This window comes from Cervus elaphus, chromosome 21 (assembly GCF_910594005.1).
Source record: "Cervus elaphus chromosome 21, mCerEla1.1, whole genome shotgun sequence".
In the NCBI taxonomy this organism is placed as follows: Eukaryota; Metazoa; Chordata; class Mammalia; order Artiodactyla; family Cervidae; genus Cervus; species Cervus elaphus.
The window spans coordinates 13,561,233-13,581,555 of NC_057835.1; the positions used below are offsets into that span (position 1 = coordinate 13,561,233).

The 20,323-nt window shown below is 38.0% G+C and overlaps 1 protein-coding gene across 5 annotated transcripts in view; it reads right to left on the reverse strand.

Moving 5' to 3' along the window:
• Window positions 1-1,441: 1,441 nt before the first annotated feature.
• EFR3A (EFR3 homolog A) overlaps window positions 1,442-20,323 on the reverse strand; it is an 81,987-nt gene continuing 63,105 nt past the window's right edge. For all 5 annotated transcript variants that reach the window (XM_043879192.1, XM_043879194.1, XM_043879191.1 and 2 more), the window contains 5 exons: window positions 17,600-17,691; window positions 12,806-12,854; window positions 8,754-8,857; window positions 8,201-8,250; window positions 1,442-3,834 (listed from right to left, as the gene is read on the reverse strand). In XM_043879192.1, coding sequence (XP_043735127.1) covers window positions 3,729-3,834; window positions 8,201-8,250; window positions 8,754-8,857; window positions 12,806-12,854; window positions 17,600-17,691 — 401 coding nt within the window. In that variant the 3' untranslated portion in view covers window positions 1,442-3,728. The remainder of the gene's footprint in view (window positions 3,835-8,200; window positions 8,251-8,753; window positions 8,858-12,805; window positions 12,855-17,599; window positions 17,692-20,323) is intronic.

The following is a 20,323-nucleotide window of genomic DNA, read 5'->3' on the forward strand; positions in this document are numbered from 1 at the left end:
TGCCTGCCATCTCTGTGTTATGTCTGTATGCTGTATACAACCTCAGAGAGGTAGTCCAGAATAAAGGTGGTTAGTGTCCTGGTTCACAAGATATGCAGGAATGCAAGGCATATGGCCAGTTGTCTTAACAAGGGCCTCACCTAATACTCCCTTGAGAAAATTGAAGTTTTCCAGTGGGAAGGCCCTGATCTTCCTGCCACCAAAGCTACAGAATTATTGGTGGTCTTTGTCTTCCTTCTTGTTACGATGAAAAACAGGGTTCCTTATCCATATCAAAGGTCAATCCCTCCAACTCTCCTCTGCTCTGGGTTCAGTTACCCTATTGCCTTTTCCGGGGCTTGATTCCTACAAATAGTTCCTTTTTATTCCAGATCAGTTTATCCCTGAATAGTGAATAAGACCCTCTGCACAGCAAATGCAAGGATCATTCATGATAAACAGACTCAGTGACTACTCTGTGCCATGCTGGCGTGACATGATGAACTTCTTAGTGATTCACTTACCCCTCAACAGATAACCTCTGAGGGGCAAAACTCTAAGAGCTGCATTTTACAAACTTCAAAGCTCAAAGCTGAGCCACTTCCCGAAGGCCGCTCGGCTAGGAAGTGGCAGCGTGGGATCTGAACCCAGAGCCTGGGCTCCCTGCCACTGCACCGCACCCCTCAGAAAGACCCTGAAGCCCACGGGCTGTGGTGCGCGGCTCCACGGGGGGCAGGAAAGCAGGCCAGATGGCAGAGGGTGCTAGAGAGGAGCTATGCTTTTTGAGAGAAAGGCTTGTGGGGTTTATACAGCAGAGGGTGGGGCTGGAAATACAGACACGAAGACTGATGCAGACGTGGCGACGGTGCTCTCCGGGCACACGCTGAGAGCTTCATCTCAGCCACGTCTGTTCACGACTGCAGCTACGGAGCTGATTCTTCCCAGTATGTGAAGAGGACTCCATCTGGCAACTTGATTTTTTACTAAAGCACTTCATTCTTAATAGAATCCAAACAGTGGATAAGTTTAATAAATGGGATAGCTATTATAAGAATGGCTATTATACAGGAGTTATTAGATTTTGTTTTATTGCTTACGTATGAATTGCACAGTGAATTTTTACATTACAAAAAAATTAATTTACATTTGTACTCAATTACATTTAGTATATACATTGGCACAAATAAAACAAATTAGTCCCCTTTTCAGACAGGCAGAAGAAAAAATGCTGTGAGGAAGTTAACTGCTGGTAAAGTACAGAATTAAGATTCTTTAAGAAAATGAATTCAGAACCATTAAGGAAGAGTGTGTGTGCACGTGTGTGCGTGCGTGTGTGTATTCAGGTCAATTCCAATGACTCTATATATAAAGCAGACAATACAAGTCTAGAAGGAACATTTAAATGTTAACTATTCAATGTCAAGGAAAAAAATGAATGAAATAAGCAACAGTATACAGCAGAGAGAGAACAATGAACTGTTTTTATTGAGTTTTAAATATCTACAAAAATATAGCAATACAGTGAACTTCAATACATCCTAAACGTTCAGTACCCAAACCGGCTATACTAAAATAGCACGCATACCTATGACTTGCATGATCTCCTGCAATCTCCTGGAAGGGACAGCAAGCCAAGGACAAGAACCCACATTTCTTACGAATCGTTAATGAGAGCAGTTCAGTAATCTAGCATATACAGAAGTCTACTGTGATTTAAAAACAACTACAACAAGAAAATCCCCCCCCAACCCAAATCAACTGTTTACAAACAGACCACAAGAAAAATGTGATAAACATTAACTGAAATGATTTTCCTTCACATGCTATACATGCATTTTTAAATCACAGAGAAACATGAAATTTTGTCCAGCAAAGTTTGTTTTGCATGAGTGCAAATGAATATATATCTTCTTTTCTTATACTATTAAATTATATATATTTTTCATACAAAAGCACACAGTGTTAATCTATAAAATGACATCCAAGTGGATGATGATTGTTTTTGCATGTCCCCCTGCTTAGATTTTTCACAATCGAGTTAATATCTTTCTTTAAAAATACAGAAAAAAAAAAAGGAAAAATAAAGAAAAACATAAAAATTGGCCTATTAAATGCTGAAACGTTTTTACCTGGTCAGGAGCTAAAGTTACAGTGATAGCTGCAATAGGGCCGTTTAAGCCCAGTGGTGACCGCACTATTATTTGGAAAACAATGTCTTGTTTCTCTACATTGAAAAAACCACCAAGGATGCTTGACAGGTTTCAAAGACTAGAATCTTTTGCAAGATGTTTCAAGAATGCTGTACTTTGGTTTAAATATTCAAAAAAATTTCGAGTATACTTGTTCTATCTTGTTTCTACTGAAAGTGCCCAAATAATTGTAAACACAAAGTCATTCTTCACTGCGATTTTTTAAACAAAAGCTAAAGCTAAAATTCAATTGTTTTTTGGGTCATAATCTGTGATATGTATATTGTTTGATGTAAAAAGGAATCAAAAACCTGAAAAGGTAGAATTATAAACAGACTATTTTATAAAAATGTCCTAAAATAATTGTATAAGAGCTGCAAAGAAAGTTGTTCATTTTTGCTGTGTGATGGAATTCACTAAAATGTACATAATTTTAAGAAAACACTGTGTGTTTGTCAGCACATGTAATCCTGGTAGCTTATTAAATCAACACGAGCTTAAACTGACAACCTTTTAGCACACTTAATGGCTAAACCCATAGGCACTCTTTTCAAATGTAGTATCATGAATCCTAAACAGAAATGCATATAAGCTACAGTTCAAATCTTACAAGCTAAAACTCCATTTGGGGCACTTTTTTGACTGTAAGGATTTAAAACAATGCACCATATAAAAATGTAAATTAATGTGTTCTCAGGAGAAATTAAAATGTACACACTCTTCACAGGTGAACTAGTAGCTGTTTTAAATGTCTTTTTTTCCTATACTAAATATATAGCTCATTTAATTAATGGAGCCACAGCAAAAATACTACTATAATTTCAAAGTATAGTCTGTAAACTAAATACATCTTATGATGTAAAAAATATTGCACAATTTGGTACTCCAAGGTTAAGTTCTAAGACTCTCAAGTAGAATGGTCAAACTTTTGGCAGAAAACACAGTATTACAAGAACCAGACACTTAGACGTATGGAGATTTTGGGGTCATATTCTAGGACTATTACTCAGCAAATGTCATTACCATAGACAAGTTGAGGAATGACAGTCACAAACTATTGAAGTGAACGAACAGAAGGATGCCGATCACAACATCCAAAACATGGGGACAAAAAGCCACAGGACAGTTTTACAGCCCCAAGATTAATATATTTGTATGTTTTCGCTTTTGCAGACAAAAACAAAAGCAGTTCTAATTTTAAGCAGTTGCCTAGATGTTTAAGAAATACACTAGACACTTCATACATCTTCAACTCTGGAAGGCTTAATTTTTTAACTGTATGTTTGTGAAAGGCTTTAAATATACTATTTAACAATGAATTAATGTGAGACCAATATATGTTCAATTTTAAAAGCCAACAGGTACTAAAAATAAAAAATTAACATGGCATAAACCCATCTTCAGAAGTACTCTAAATCATAATAGCTACAAAATTTCTAACCTGGTATGCCAAGCATTTGGTTAAAGATAAATTCCGTAATAATTTTCAGTAAAGTAAACCCTGAAACATCAGCTTGGCCTGAGTTTTTAGGCTTTTTGCTGAGGTCTTTCATGAGCCACTCAGTACACACACAGATCTGGAAACTTCATCTCGTAGACTGGGACAGACTGGTATTGGGCGTGCCCAGAAGTAATGGTCAGCGTTCCCGACGGACTGGGAGGAGGACTGTAAGAGAAGAACGAGGCTCTGTCAACAGGTCCGTGGAAAAGCTGTTCACTCCACACAGCATCCCTATCACCACCTGCCAACAGCAGGGTAAGGCTCTGTCATCACCGGGACCAGTGTGATGGAGGTGCGGGCCAGCTGCAAGGGGGCATGGCGCAAAGATCACAGTGGAACTAAGCTGTTTCTAAGCCTGAACTAGACCTTCTCCTCTGAATATATGTAATTTTAACAATGGGATTACATCATATCCATTCATGTAAGCTTGCTTTGTTTCAGTAGTAAAAAATCTTTTAGTATTAATATATATATATATATTAACCTTTTTGATGACCACAGCATGGTATTTCAATATATAGATATATTATGATTAATTTATTTCCATGGGCAGATAGTACATTCATTTCCATTTTTCATTATTATAAATAAGGCTGACAGGTCTATTCTTACATGTACATAATTTTATCCTGCCTTCTTGGTTTATAGTCTTACACATAGAGTTTCTGGATCAAAGTAGATTCACAATTTTGAGACGGGTACACACTGTCAGAATCCCCACAATTCATACTTTCAACATCTGGCTGCACCATTCTCTTAAACCACTATAAATATTGGGTATAATTGTTCTTTCTTGTTCTCATCTTTGGCACTCTGGTAGGCAAAAGGGAATTCATTCTATTTTTATTTTCACATTTTGGGTTACTACTAATGGGACATACTTAGTATTCATTTTGTGTTTCTTTGAAAATGAATTGTCTATTTGAGTCTACTGCCTGTATTTCTATTCATTTTTCTCTTATCAATTTGGGAAACTGATCTTTTGCCATATGATACAAACGCTTTTCCTCGATTTGTTACTTAACTCTTATCTCTACCACAGATAAAGATGACACTTTTCACCATTCAGAGACATCCCCTGGTGTCTCCAATCTATTTCTCTTTACTCCACATGCTCACACATCTCCAACACTGACTGTGTTCTGATCTCTATCGCTGCAGACTGGTGTCCCGCATTCTTGAATTGCATACACATGGTCCATATAGCCACAGAAAGGGTCAACTCAAGCTATATTCTTTTCTGTCTGACTTGTTCTGCCTGGTGTACCTTTAAGTTTGCCCCATGTGTCCTTTTTCCTGCTGAACAATATCTCACTGTGTCAAGGGCACCACTATTTGTCTACCAGCTCCCCATTCTCCTGTTCACGGATATCTCGTAATTAAGAAAAAAGCTGCTAAAACATTCTAACATTTTAATTTCTCTGGGAAATATTGAGAAATGGGATTACAGGATCAAAAGCAGGTATATGTTTAACTTCATAAGACACTGAAACTTCTTCGTAAGTTTTGCGAAGTGTTTGTACCATTTTATACTCCTATGAGCAATATATGCAGACTCTTCTATATAATGTCCAATATACTATTAAGTTCATCCAATGACATTTTTTCTTCTTCCAGATACTGTATCACCCAGTTCTTGAACTACAATTTGGTTCTTTTTCAGAGTTTCCAGTTCTCTCCTAAAATATACATTATTTTTTTCCTTTAAATTCTTTGATATGTGTGTGTTCTTTTAAGATCATTATCTACTCATTCCAATAACTGATCTGTGGGGCTGCTTATTCTTACTGTATTTTTCTGCTTCTTTGCATTTCTTGTCATTTCTTTTCCTTACTGTACTAAGGTCAAAATGAATGAAGGAACACGGGAAACTGAGGTATAATATTGCTTATTCTGTTTCTTTTCTCACAAGCACAAACTCACTTTTCTATCTGGTAGTTGGTTGTTGTTGTTTAGTGCTAAGTTGTGTCTGACTCTTTGTGAGCCCATGGACTGTAGCTCGCCAGGCTCCTCTGGGATTTCTCAGGCAAGAATACTGGAGTGGGTTGTCATTTCCTTCTCCAGGGGATCGTCCCGACCCAGGGGTCAATCGCGTGTCTCCTGCATTAGCAGGTGGATTCTTTACCACTGAGCCACCAGGGCAGCCTATCTGGTAGTTAGAGTGAGGCAAATTGACAGGAGGAAACGTATCAGATAGAAACGGAAAACCTGAAGATACACTAAGAAGCCTGCTTCATTTCTCTGCATCATGTAAACTACGCAGGACTGCTACTTCCTAACTAGGTGACCTTGGATAATTACCGAACATCTACCTGAATCTGCTTCTACATGTGTAAAGTAAAAATAATCATTATATATTTTTTAAATGTGCTGTAAATACTACATAAAAGAATGCACTCAGCAGAGTGCCTAGAATACCACAAGTTTTCAATAAATAACTAGTAGCAATAAGGTTTAATAAATGCAAATTATTAGTTGCAGTACCAATGAAAGAGAGTTAGTCATAATACTTATTCTAAAATACTAAATCCACAGAGTTATGATAGTGGGATTAAATGTAACATAGAGGTCTCTAGCAATATTTCTTGTCAAGAACATGAGTTATAGATTTGAATTTCGATTATTTCCACTCACTAGCTGGATAAACTTCAGCAAGTTACTTTACTTCTCTAAGCCTCAGTGTCTTTACCTGGAAAATAAAAAAACACAGCATCTACCTAACTTTCAGGACTGTGGTGAGGATTAGCAAAAACAACAGATACAAAGCAGGTAGATATTTACTATGACAACTAAGAGGCAACAAAAGCGTTGCAGACAGGGAATGCTGCCTGCCATTCCCATTCTACAAGGTCAAGCCATCAGCCACTGCTGTTTCCCACAGCTGTGCGCCCTGAGGGGGATTCAGGACGGGGAGAAATGCAAAGCATTCTGCTCTTTAGACACTGGCCCCACGGCCAAGGTGCACATTCCAGGAGCAGTTTCAATGAGCCCAGACCCTCCCACCTTCCTATAGACAGAAAAGCACGAAAACTTGTAGGCTGTGTAAGTGCCCACATCTAGTGATTTTCACCGAGTCTAAGGTATGGAGCACACTGCACAGTTCAGTCTGAGTCTCTGTTCTGAACTTTTCTACAGGAGTGATTCTCAGTTTAGCAGGGGGTGGCGTGGCGGTAAGTGCCTGGAATGAGATGTTCTACTGATGAAAAGGTGCCTTGTATAGGAAGGCAGTAAAAAGGCTGGGGGGGAAAAAAGCAAGTCAACTGAGCATCTACCCGTTTATTCTATTTATAGGCTACAAGGTTTGACGCAAAACTAATTTAATCAAGCTGAAAATGTGAAACATGCAGGGGAAAAAATCTCAGAAGCGTAGCTTCTATGTATGGCTCATTCACTGTGCCACTGTGTACACAGAGCAGTCTCCACACGGAGTCAACATAAGAACCGGTGCAAACTCACTCCTCAGACAGAACCTGGAGTTTTTCCCTCCCTCTCTCATGGGCTTCACTACTTAACAACAGACACAGAATAACCAGTGTTAGATACCTGACGTCTGCAGAGCATAAAATACAATTGCTTAATGGTGTACACAGGGCTTTGGTTTCAGGACCACCCACAGAGAGCAAAACCTTGGTGCTCAAGTCCCTTATATAAAATGGAGCAGTACTGGCATGGGACCTATACAACACATCTTCCCTTATAGTTTACATCATATCTAGATTATTTATAATATCTAATACCATGCAAATGTTACATAAGTGGTTGTCAGCATTTAGTAAAATCAAGTTTTGCTTTTTGGAATTTTCTGGGATTTTTTCCCCCCACTGTTGGTTGAATTTGAATATGCAGAACCCATGGATATGGAGGGCCGACTATAATTAGTAACAGGACTCAAACCTAGGAAAATTCAACTGACATTTGATCATTCAAGTGAGCCACCTGCAGAGGCAGAATTGTTATGGTCCCAGAAGAACGATGAGGTTGAACCATACAAAACAGTAGTTTTTATAGGTCAAAATGATTAAATCTGAGAAACTACCTTGTTAAACATATCACTAGAATAAGTCTTCCAATTACTCAAATGTCCATAAGGTGGTTTAGTGGCTAAGTCGTGTCTGACTCTTTGCGACCCATGGACTGTAGCCTGCCAGGCTCCTCTGTCCATGTGATTTTCCAGGCAAGAAAACTGGAGTGGGTTGCCATTTCCTTCTCTAGGGGATCTTTCCAATCCAGGGACTGAATTGAGGTCTCCTGCATTGCAGGCGGAGTCTTTACCGACTGAACCAACAGGAAAGCCCTGTCTTTATAGAACCATTTTAAAAGCAGTTAAGTGATCTAAAAAGGAAAGCTAGAAAAACGTTAAGAAATGGTATCAGACTATCCAGTAAACAGAAAAACTATTAAGGCAAAGATATCTATATGATCTTGGGTTTACTCTCAATGAAAAGCAGAATTACTTAAAAGCTAGAAATTTATAGGGGTCTAATAGTTTCTGTTTGTTGTTTTATTCATCTTGTAGTACCAAAACCCTTACCGTATGGTGAGTTCCAATATTTGAGCAAGTCTATCATGAAGCAGATTTGCCTACGAAGGAGAGAAAGCAAATGTTAACCATGGACCCACTACTCTCGCAGGGTCCATATGTAAGAGCACAAGGACGCAGCGCGACTGCAACTGTTAAGCTGATGGTGCAGAATGCTTACTGTCTTGGCTTTCTCTCAGACACTGGAATTTAATGTGAAGTTTTTCTTCATTCCTTTCCTAGTCTCACTGGTAAAAATAAATTGATACACATACAGAACAAAATAGCTACAGCAAAATCATTGAAAACCACTGCAAAAAAAATTTCAAAGCAACAAAAATCATTAACATTTAATTTGGGATCTGTCATTTCAATCAGCTTGTACCACACAAGAAATTATTTAAGGCTTCATAGCTACATCTTCAGTTTTTGGTCCCTAGCCAATCCACTACCTTGTGGATTCTACTGACTTGCCTAAAGCTTAGAATCTACCCATCAATTACCACGAAAAGCTTCAACAAAAATCAAACTCCATCCCCACCGCCTTCACTATGTGTTCACTTACTTTGGATTCACACTGTGCTGCTATTTCTTCAAAAGGTGCTTTCTGGAATTTCTCTATCACTAGACGCCTCTTTTCCTTTTCCTGTTCTTCCATTCCACTGGTATCTATAGAAATGTTTAAAAAAAAAAACCATTAAAAGGAATACAGAATTTCACAGAACATTGCCAACGACCCTAAGAACAAATGATCTATACATAAAAAATAAGGATAATTTACAGGACTACTTGTTTAGGGAAAAAAGCAAAATGTGTAACACCCCCTGAAATGTCTTAGTTGAGGCCAGAGAGCACACACAAAAGACTTCAAAATTACACCGCACAAAACCCTTTTATTCATAGACTATCTTTGTCTCTCTTACCAAAAAAAGCAGAAGCACAACTTGCTACAAGTCAAGCAACTTCAAGGCCCTTCCTGAAGATGATTATTTTATTTATAACCATGCCCTTGCACATATGAGGTACCAAATAAAAAGTCTGCTAAATCTGATAATGAATGGCATGACTGAAATATAGATATGGTCAAGTGGAACCATATTGGTTTAGTCTTTTCCATTTATCTTCCACAATTTGAAAAGGGACTGTTTTTATCTTAAAATGATGTGTGGTCTGGTCAAAGATAATAAAACAATAAGTGGTCTGTCTTTTTGATACTACTGATATAATAACCGTGTCTATTTGCTTAACAATTTGAAAGAAGGCTAATTAATGGTTTAGTTATTGATGGTCTACTTTAACAACCCAGTGGGTCAACAACTTCATAAGGCAAAACACACTCTGTTCAAGGTTCTTAAAACAAAGCTGCTCTTCAGGTACACAAACTAGGTAACAATTAGCTAGTTTAAAAAATGGGAAGTAGCATATAGAAAGGAAATAGTTTTTCCCACCCCCTCTGAAATTGTGCCAGGCTAACAAAGTTGTAGAATTTATGTACTTCTTCTGAGTGAATGTAATACAGAATTATGATCACATCTTAGGCGTTCACTGGCCCAGGGCCACAAGCTTAAATGTGCCAGAGGTCAGGCAGGAGACATAAATGTTTTAAATTAGCTCAGTAAAAGCAGTAAGAAAAACAGACTTGGGCAAGCTGAGCATATATTTCTGGTCTTTATTCAAATTCAATTTCTGAAAATAATGCTTCCACCCAAATTTGGCCTGCAGGCGGCAAATCTGTCCAGCAGTTCTCAAACTTTCTGCTTTCAAGACTCCTTTATGTGTTACATTACTTGATAATTTCTGTATTATAATATAAAAATGAGACTTTAAAAATATTCATTAAATTCATCAAAAATTCAAACCACTATACATTAACATAAACGTTTAATGAAAAAATAACCATATTTTCTAAAGTGAAAATTTAGTGAAGAGAATGGCACTGTTTTATATTTTTGCAAATTCCTTTAATGTCTGACTTAATAGAAGTCAGCTGTATTCTATTTGCAAATATTCAATGCATTGCAATATGTTATTGTGGTTGAAGTATATAAAGAAAAAACTAAACTCACACAAGCATGTACTGATATGTTGGGAAAGAGTAATTCAATAGCCTTTTTACAGAATTGTAGCTATTTCTTCTACAATAAAATATGACAAGTGGTAGTTTCTTAAAAGTTAGTTGCAATATGGAATCTGAAGCTTTATTAATGAACTTTTTACAATTGGTTACATTAACATTTATTGGTCTGTTTTACACTTTGAATAGAGTTCTACTCATGCATGATTCTGTAACATCATGCAATGGTCATCTGGAATACTGCTCCACTGATTTCTGCAGATCCTCTAAATAACTGGGAGTGTGTGGCATCAAAGAATGCGATGACCACCAGACCAGTCTGAGGCCACTGCCTTCATTCATGTTAGTACATGTAGCAGAGAAGCAAACTATGTCCTACTGTTATGCAGAAAATACTTTTAGACTTGAGGATCTCTTGAAAGAGTCTCCCCTAGGGCTCCAAGGGACCAAAGATACTCTGACAACACTGCCAAACTGTAAATTCCTCAACATGCCTTATCAATATTTAAATGTCTCCAAGTATCTCGTACATAATAGGTGTTCAAAATTGCTTAGTAAATTCAATTTTATTTTGACAAATCTGATATCATAATACAATAAGAAAAAAAATCCTCTAAAAGATTAAGCTGAAAAAGGTCAGATTTTATTTCATGTATGATGGGTACCAGAGTGTTTCATGTCCCTTGATAATGATGTTCTTATTCTAATATTTCTTAAAATCAGAGCCAATTTCCACTCTCTATAGTGAAAGTCAATTTCCACACTCTATTGCTTTACCAATTAGAAATAAATTCAGATCAGAGCATCATTAGCCACCAGGAATTTATATTAATACTTAATTGAAGGAATCATTCAAAAAAATTTTAGAAGAGGCGAAGTGTATGAGATAAAATTTATTTCCAGAAAGGCGAAAGGAGAAAAATCAAGAGTATTATTTTATGCAAAGATAAGTGTAAAGATCAGAGTCAGCCAGACATGGGTATGAGATTTGGCTCTGGTATTTACTAGCTATGTGGTCTCAGGAGAGTTGTTAATTTCTCTGCCTCAGTGTTCTCACTGATGAAATAGCAAGAACTAACGTGATAATGCCTACTGACAACTTCTGCCAGGTCCTTTCTGCTACCCCATTGGAAACACACCTCTAACTACACTGCTATATGCCTACTAAAAACGACTCTACATAATTTTCAGAATTTTCATCTGCCCATTTCTTATAAAAGGAAATACACTGACTGCTTCTCACAAATTCATGCAGCCTGAATGCTGGCCACCAAATAAGGGTGACATTCAAATAAACAGTGATGTGCTTTCATAGTTTTAGAAACGGCAGTCTGTACAAAGGAAAATAATTATCCAGGACAAGACAGGACAATCACAAAAACCTAAAGAATGTAAGCTAATAAACTGATACTATATTTATAGAGAAATCAACAGTATATACATTTGCCATGTTGCCTCTGGTAATTCTGGCATCTAAACAAGTACTGAGATAAAGATAAGCTAGTAAAATACTAGGAAAGTTAACAAGCAACATATGCCTATATGCAGGTCAGGAAGCAACAGTTAGAACTGGAAATGGAACAACAGACTGGTTCCAAAAAGAAAAAGGAGTACATCAAGGCTGTATATTGTCACCCTGCTTATTTAACTTACATGCAGAGTACATCATGAGAAACGCTGGGCTGGAGGAAGCACAAGCTGGAATCAAGATTGCCGGGAGAAATATCAATAACCTCAGATATGCAGATGATACCACCCTTATGGAAGAAAGGGAAGAAGAACTAAAGAGCCTCTTGATGAAAGTGAAAAGAGGAGAGTGAAAATGTTGGCTTAAAGCTCAACATTCAGAAAACTAAGATCATGGCATCTGGTCCCATCACTTCATGTCAAATAGATGGGGAAACAGTGGAAACAGTGTCAGCCTTTATTTTTTTGGGCTCCAAAATCATTGCAGATGGTGACTGCAGCCATGAAATTAAAAGACGCTTACTCCTTGGAAGGAAAGTTACAACCAACCTAGATAGCATATTAAAAAGCAGAGACATTACTTTGCCAACAAAGGTCCGTCTAGTCAAGGCTATGGTTTTTCCAGTGGTCATGTACGGATGTGAGAGTTGGACTGTGAAGAAAGCTGAGTGCCGAAAAATTGATGCTTTTGAACTGTGGCGGTGGAGAAGACTCTTGAGAGTCCCTTGGACTGCAAGGAGATCCAACCAGTCCATCCTAAAGGAGTTCAGTCCTGGGTGTTCATTGGAAGGTCACACCCAGGACTGATGCTGAAGCTGAAACTCTAATACTTTGGGCACCTCATGCGAAGAGTTGACTTATTGGAAAAGACCCTGATGCTGGGAGGGATTGGGGGCAGGAGGAGAAGGGGACGACAGAGGATGAGATGGCTGGATGGCATCACCGACTCGATGAACTTGAGTTTGAGTAGACTCCGGAGTTGGTGATGGACAGGGAGGCCTGGCATGCTAAGATTCATGGGGTCTCAAAGAGTCGGACACGACTGAGCAACTGAACTGAACAAGCAAAAATCTTACCAATTGCTTTCTTCAGTGCTTCAAAGGTGATTTCTTCAGTGTTACTAACCTAGAGAAAAGTGATTTTAAGTAAAATAAAGGGTTAAGAAAGGTCAATATAAATGACACCCTTACCTAGTTACAAGTCATCTAAGACCTTTTACAAATATTTTCTCTTCTTTGTGTTGGGAAGGATTCATGATTATACTCCACAGTATCAAATAATCATCATGTTTTCCTTGGTTTTAACAATAGGCTACCATAGTGGTGATGCTTTATTGCGACTGTGCTGCTAAGTACGGTTATCATATTGATTTCACACACTTTCATCAGCCTTTTTGGAGAAGGAAATGGCAACCCACTCCAGTATTCTTGCCTGGAGAATCCCAGGGACAAAGGAGCCTGGTGGGCTACAGTCCATGGGGTCGCAAAGAGTCGGACACGACTGAGCGACTAACACACACACACCACAGTGGTTCCCCAAACAAGGTTACAGGCTGATGCTGGGCTGGCAGAACTAACACCCTTTAAGGCAACCCAACTAATATTCAAGGCAGAGGTTATGTATAAATGCAGCTTCAGCTGTGTAATAAAGGAGAACTAAGTATTCTATACTCTCTATAATTTTGGTACCACATATATGTTTACAAATCAAAAATGAAATAATCAGAAACTCTGAATGGTTTAAAAGCAAGAATCACTACTTTGGGAAGTGTTCAATGAGTACAGTTAACCAACATCTTAAAATAATCATATTCTGGATCTTTTAAGGTCAACCATCAAGTCTGATTCTCCAGAAAACACCTTTTAACTTGAAGTTTTCAAATCTCTCCTGTTTTGAGCCATGTTTGTGCTATATAAAAAGTCAGGAATACTTTTTGTAGCACTAACACATTTTCAGGAGGAATAATATATCCAGTTACTACAGTATCTCAATAAAAGTTAAGAAATGATATATGAGTACTTGCCTTGGACTCTGGTCATCCCTAATTTTAGCTCATGAGCTTCCTTTTGCTAAGTCTAAGGCAAAAAGACTAATGAAAGCAAAAGACTTCACGCTTTGCACCTTAGCTTTTCTGTAATACAAAGGCTTTGGCTGGAATTCAAGCAGCAAGTTTCACTACCTCAGTTTTTCTACTGAAGGCTCATATTTCTAGTTGAAGTCAGATTAAACTTGGAAATCTTCAGTTGCTTTGTTCTAGATATTTGGAGCAGATATACAAGATTAGGCTCTGGCTGGTTAATTATTTGTATCTAGAAGCAATCTAGTACTTCAAAGTTGTTCTTACAACTGGTTAAGACTTTTAGACTTTTGAGAAACAATTAGAGCACAGGAGAAAGAACACAGGAGAAGCCAGAAGGTCAGGATCCTTGTTACACAGAACTTTTACCTGTTAGCTGTTCAATTATGGGTAAGTGAAAAGCTAAAGGACTTGATCTAATAACTCTTCTCTATTTGTTTTCCTTACTTTAGAGAATGAGGATGCATTCCTCAGCATGGAAACATCTCAGGTCACTCAGTCTCCGTCCTGTTTTTACCTCCTTCCTCCGAGTCCCTTGAAGTCCCCTGCTGGTCCTCTCCATCATGCCTCTAAGAAAGGCACCTCCTCCTCCCCTGACCTCTCCCTCGTCTCCAGCCTGGCTACCCCAGACCCGCTTCAACCTCAGTGCAAACCACCACAGGTGTCTCCTGTCTGGCCTCTCTACCTCCAGTCTCCTCTTTCCAATGTAGCTCAGTCACACATTTGAGGTTCTTTTTACGAAAGCCCAGCTCTGACAACGACACTGCCCAACTCTCAACGTGTTGCCATTTCCTATCGGAGTACACATGAAGCCCTCGGCCTGGGGATGAAATGTTCCATAACTTGGCTTCAATTCTGTCTCCCACTTTTGCCTTTTGTGAATTTTCGTTTTTTTTTTTTTTTTTAAAAGAGGAATTTCTTTATACTAATGTTTAATGATTCATATTTTTCATACAAAGTAGCTGCTAAATACAAGCCTTGGTGCTCAAGCAAACCACAGTCTGTTCCAAATCTATAGAAAACACTGGTTGTGCTACAGTTATTGGGAAATGGTACAAAGGTAGGCTCTTGGAGGAGTTCCAACATTCCTTTACTCGTTATGACTTTGGCCTCACGTATGACCTGTAACTCTCGCTTAGACTGTACAATGCCCTTGAGCCTGTGTAAAATCTGCTACGCCTTTCCCAACCAGACTGGCTGTCACGTCACTTTCACTGATGAGTGCCTTCTTGTTCTGTTAGCACACACAGAGGTTCCTTCAGTTGTACTTGGGGGAAAGGCAGGAGTAGGCATGTATGTATAAAAGATCTGCTATTTGTCCTAGAAAAAGTGACAATCCTTCTCAGCCAACCAGTGACTTAATATTGTATAAAAAATTTAATTTGTACTCCAAATTTAACATGTCTAACTTCCCATCCATTCCCCCAAATAATCAAGCACTGACTATTATCTTTTTGAGAGAAGAACTGAGTCATGGTTTCAGGTTTTACTTATATTCTTTATGTGTATCAGTCATGCTGATGGGGCTCAGCAAGCACCAGAGATCACAGTCTTGCCTGTGGTGCCTTATTCTATTAGTCAAGCTGATCGTTTAATTTCAGGAAGCAGATATGCCTCTATTCTATTTTAGTCACTTATCTTCTTTAATTCTTTAATTTAATTTAGGTATCTTTATACATATATAGGGCAATTTTTAGGAGAAGTTCACTAAGGATTCACAGTGGGTTAAACCTTGAACTGCAAATGTTAGAACTGACATACCGCAATGGACCAGTTTATTTTAATAGATCAATAATAAGCTGAGCCATAACTAGGGAAAAACAACAGTTTTGCTATGATCTCCATCTAAACAACAACAATAAAAAAGTTACAAGCTCTAAAAGCAGGTATCAAATATAATCTGAGGACTATATGAGATTATGTATATATAATTTCACATAATTTTGATGAAATAATGATTTTTCAAATGAGCAGTTTTTAATTTGATTCACTGTTAGCAAATATATGTATTCTCAGTTTGATATTTTGTTACACCATTAACTGGAGAATACCTAACTGATGAAAATCTCTCCCGTCCACACAATGAAATTACTTGGTTTTAGCCTAAAAGGTACCGTTATTCTGTCTTCTGGTATCTCAACCACCATTCCTAACACACAAAATTAGGTACCACAACGGTAAATGAGTTTGAAACTCCAATGTGCTCAACTAAAAACTATACTTAATTTTTCAAATACTCAGGGTGAGGTGTATTTGACTTAGGATTTATACTTAGAGCAAAGATAAAACAAAAGGATCTTTGGTAATTTAACATATGTATTAATGAACTTTTAATGTAAAATTCATGCTCAAGAATCTTCCTCCTATACTAAGTCTTCATGCAAATGTCTTTTCAATTCATTTTACTAAAATAAACTGACTCTCTGCAACAGTTTCAAGTGCTAAATATGTATTTTTAGGAGAAATAAAGATGGTTAACAAAGGGCAAAAGGAAAAAATACAGTCAATAAAACAGACTGCACTCTTGACACATATAAATTAAGGCTTTGGATGAATTTCTTCCCTCAAAAGGTATTATCAGCAAATTCATAATCATTAAAGATAGACTTAGCAAGGCATCTTCCTTGCTAATAACGTGTAAAAATTAAAATGTCTTTGGAGAGGTGAAATTTAGGGAAGATGATTTTTCTTGAGTCTTAAACTGGTAAGAAAACTTAAACCAACCTTGAGGCCTCAAGTTCCAAAATGAACACCAACAGCTTATTCAAACTACTCCAATATTCTGAAGTTAATTTCTTTATAAAACTGATTAATTCTACGTAAGAGGGAGCTAAAAAGCTTGAAAGATATAAATTAATTGGCTGTACCCTGGCCACCAAATAGTTTTAATTCCTGCAGACAAATTAACTGACAGGGAATGGAAGCAGGAGGGAGAGAGGAGGCTGAGAAAGCACAAAGTCAGACAATTTCCTTCCCCTTTTCTTATATGGATATTCTTTTAATCATTTATACTGTACCAAGAGAAATAATGAAATACCTAGGAAGCAAACAATGGATAAACCACAAGGAGGAGGCTGACTTGACATGCTGGCACATCGGCACTTTTACTTGACTATCAAAAAATTCTCTGCTGATTTGTGTGGATAAGTCCTAGAGAATACTGGCTGCTTTTTCTTCCTATAACTCAGGAGGGTACACTCTTGTGCTCTATTGAAACAGGAGGAGAACATTAAATCTATGATATTTCAAATAACTCCTTCAAGAGTACACAGGTCACTGATACAGTTTAACCTACATTAAATGTTATATTTACTTTCCAAAATGATTAAAAAAATTCTCTCATAGGTGAAATTTTTAAACTTTCTAAAAGTAGTGGGTATTTGGCTTCACTTGAGAGTGTATAATCCCATTTATTCTCACAACTTATGTTTTATAAATCTTTTAAAATAAATAGGATTAGAGGGCCTATTTATTTAATAAAAGGCCTTATATAAGTTCTTACTTATTAAAAAAGCTTAGTTCTATGGTTTCTTTTACTACAATGTGAGTGACACCATAACACTTAATATTAAATTTATGTATCTTTGTAAGTGTCTGAAATGAATTCAGCAAAATAAATTGTAAATTACAAGTTCAAAGCTAAATCAAATTAACATCTACTAACAATTTTGCTTATTTAGGAATAATTCAGGGTTGTATTTGCTCCTAAAAGTGCAGAGGGGCAAAAAGCTCTTTCAAATTGACTGATGTCTATCTCAAGACAGTACTTGGTCATAAACTTTCAGCAACTTACCACATCATCAGAAGGAATGCTGTTGGGTAAAATATCCACCTGAATGGATACGGTGTCCACAATACTCTTCCTTCTAGAAAGTCGATCTTCATCTACAATAAAAAAAAAAAAAAATTCCCCCATTATTTCCTAGTTAGAAATGGTGTACCATGTATAAATTCCAGTTATTTCAGATTTCAAAAAATTTCAGAAAATTAAGAGAGTTTGTCTTTTTTTGCTTTTACTAAATATATAAAGCAGTGTGCTCTCAGACTTTAACAGATTTAAAAAATAAAATTGATGGACTCAGTTTCATGCAGTTGACCCCTGAATGACATGGAGGTAGGGGCGCTGACACCTGAAGAGCCAAAAATCAGTACAGAACTTCAAAGTTGGCCCTCCATACCCCCAGTTCCATTTCCAGTCGAAATTTTCCAATTTTGTATTAATCAATTCTATTCAGTATGTTCTATCATGTTGAGGTTTGACAGAAAACAACACAATTCTGTAAAGCAATTATGCTTCAATTAAAATATCAATTAATTAAAAAAAACGTTCTAAACTCAATTTTAATGTCTCTAAGAAAACCTTCCTCATCTGTACACTGTCACATTTATTTTTCAAGAGAGCCATCCTTCAGAATTTTTTATCTTGTCTTATGTAGACTTGAGGATGGCTTCTGAAGTGGTCTAAAACAGCACTCCCTCTTATACCGCCAGTAGAGCTGCTTCTAAAATGAATCTTTTTCAGACTAACTTACAATTTTAAAACAAATCCAGCCTACTGACTAATGCTGAGCTTCCCAAGATTTTGCACATCGAAGCATACACAAAATTATAGTACATGTAAGGCACACGGAGCTCAATGGAAGAGGCTGCCTGCACTGTAAGCTGACTGCCCAAGACCAGACCCAGCTAGCTGAAGAGCTAAGGAGATCAGTATTCAGACACACCTGTAAGGTTCCCAATAACAGGGAGCTCAGGTCTAGAATTAGCCTAACGGCACAGTCAGTCACGTCATAATCTGGCAACACTCTCTCTTTCTAATTTCACTTTGTATATGCAGTTGACCAAAGGAAATGGCAACCCACTCCAGTATTCCTGCCTAGAAAATGCCATGGACGGAGGAGGCTGGTAGGCTACTGTCAGTCAATGGGGTTGCAAAGAGTAGGACACGACTGAGCAACTTCACCTCGTGAACAACCTGGGAGTTCGGGGCAGACTCCTCTGCAGTCAAAAATCTGCATTACAACTTTAACTGGCCCTCCAGATCCATGGTTCTGCACCTGCAGATTCAACCAACTGGAGACCACATAATACCGTGGTACATGTTTATTGAAAAGTATCTGCATTTTAAGTGGAACTATGCAGTTCAAACCAGTGTTGTTCAAGGGTCAACTGTACTGTGATTTTATTCTTCCGAAGGGGTGAAGAATGAACTAAAAGAGGGCAAACATAAAGAAACTGGTTTCTTGGGACTTTCCTGGTGGTCCAGTGGTTAAGACTCTGTGCTCTGGGCGTGGGCTTGCTCCCTGGTTGGGGAACTAAGATCCCAAAAGCTGTGTGGCACGGCCTAAGAAAACCATTGGTTTCTTTCTTACTGACTACTCCTCTACTCCAAGGTAGCCTTCCATGGCAATAAATTAATGCTGTTAATCAAACATGGCAATTTGCTTTCTGGGACACAGAAGGATTGCAATTCCTGGCCTCTCGGTGGTTAGGAGGGACTCTGTAACTAGTTCTGGCCAATGAAGAGTGAGCAACTTTCTAGACTATGGCTATTCCATCAGCTTGGGCTCCAGAACATGGAGGATGTAAAGTTATGCACAGCTAGCTGGAGCAACGAATAAGTCTTTACAGTTTTAAATCACTAAGAATCTGTGTCTGTTTCTTCTCACAGCACAACTTAGCCAGGGTTCTTAACCTTGGCACTACCGGCATTTTGGGCCAGATAATTCTTGCCGTGGGAGCTATTCTGTGTACTGCAGAATATTAGCAGCATCCCTAATTTCTGCCTGCTAGACACCAATAGGCCTGCCCCACTGGCGATAACTAAGAATGTCTCTAGGGTTGACATATGGTTCCTAGAGTGTGAAAAATCACTCACAGTTGAGGACCACTGACCCATCCCATCCTGATAATAGACCTTTCGAGAATTTTCCCTCTATGCCACCATCTTATTATAAGTTTCTTGAACACTAACCACATCACTCCTCCAAGCAATTCTACCCACTGCCTGAGGAAGTAAAAAGGCAATCTGCATTCTCCAGTCAGATCCTACAAACAGGAACATCGGCTGTTCCTGATGTATTAAGGCAGATGCGCCTATTCTCCAGTCTCTGAGCATCTGCCTCACATGCTTTTCTACAAACAGGAACTCCTTCGGGAAACACCTGTTACCTGCCCTTTCTTATGTCCCCTCCACCATAAAGACTCTTACCTTTCAAGCTCTACTTACACACTGCATCGCATCCTTTAAATCATAAATATTACTTAATTGTTTTTACTTACTTGTCTTTCTTCTAGCTACAGAAATTTCCTACCGGTTATGACTGATCTTTCCTTATCACTATTCAATCATTCTCACCGGTAAGTCACTAACTGGGCCTTGAACTACCAACATGTAAATCAGTGCCTTTTCTCCGCAACTGTACAAGAATTTAGTGGCAGACTGTGTTTTGCATCTATCATCTAGCTGTTACTCAGGTTCCGCTGTATAAAGGCTGGAGGTACAGAATGAATACAT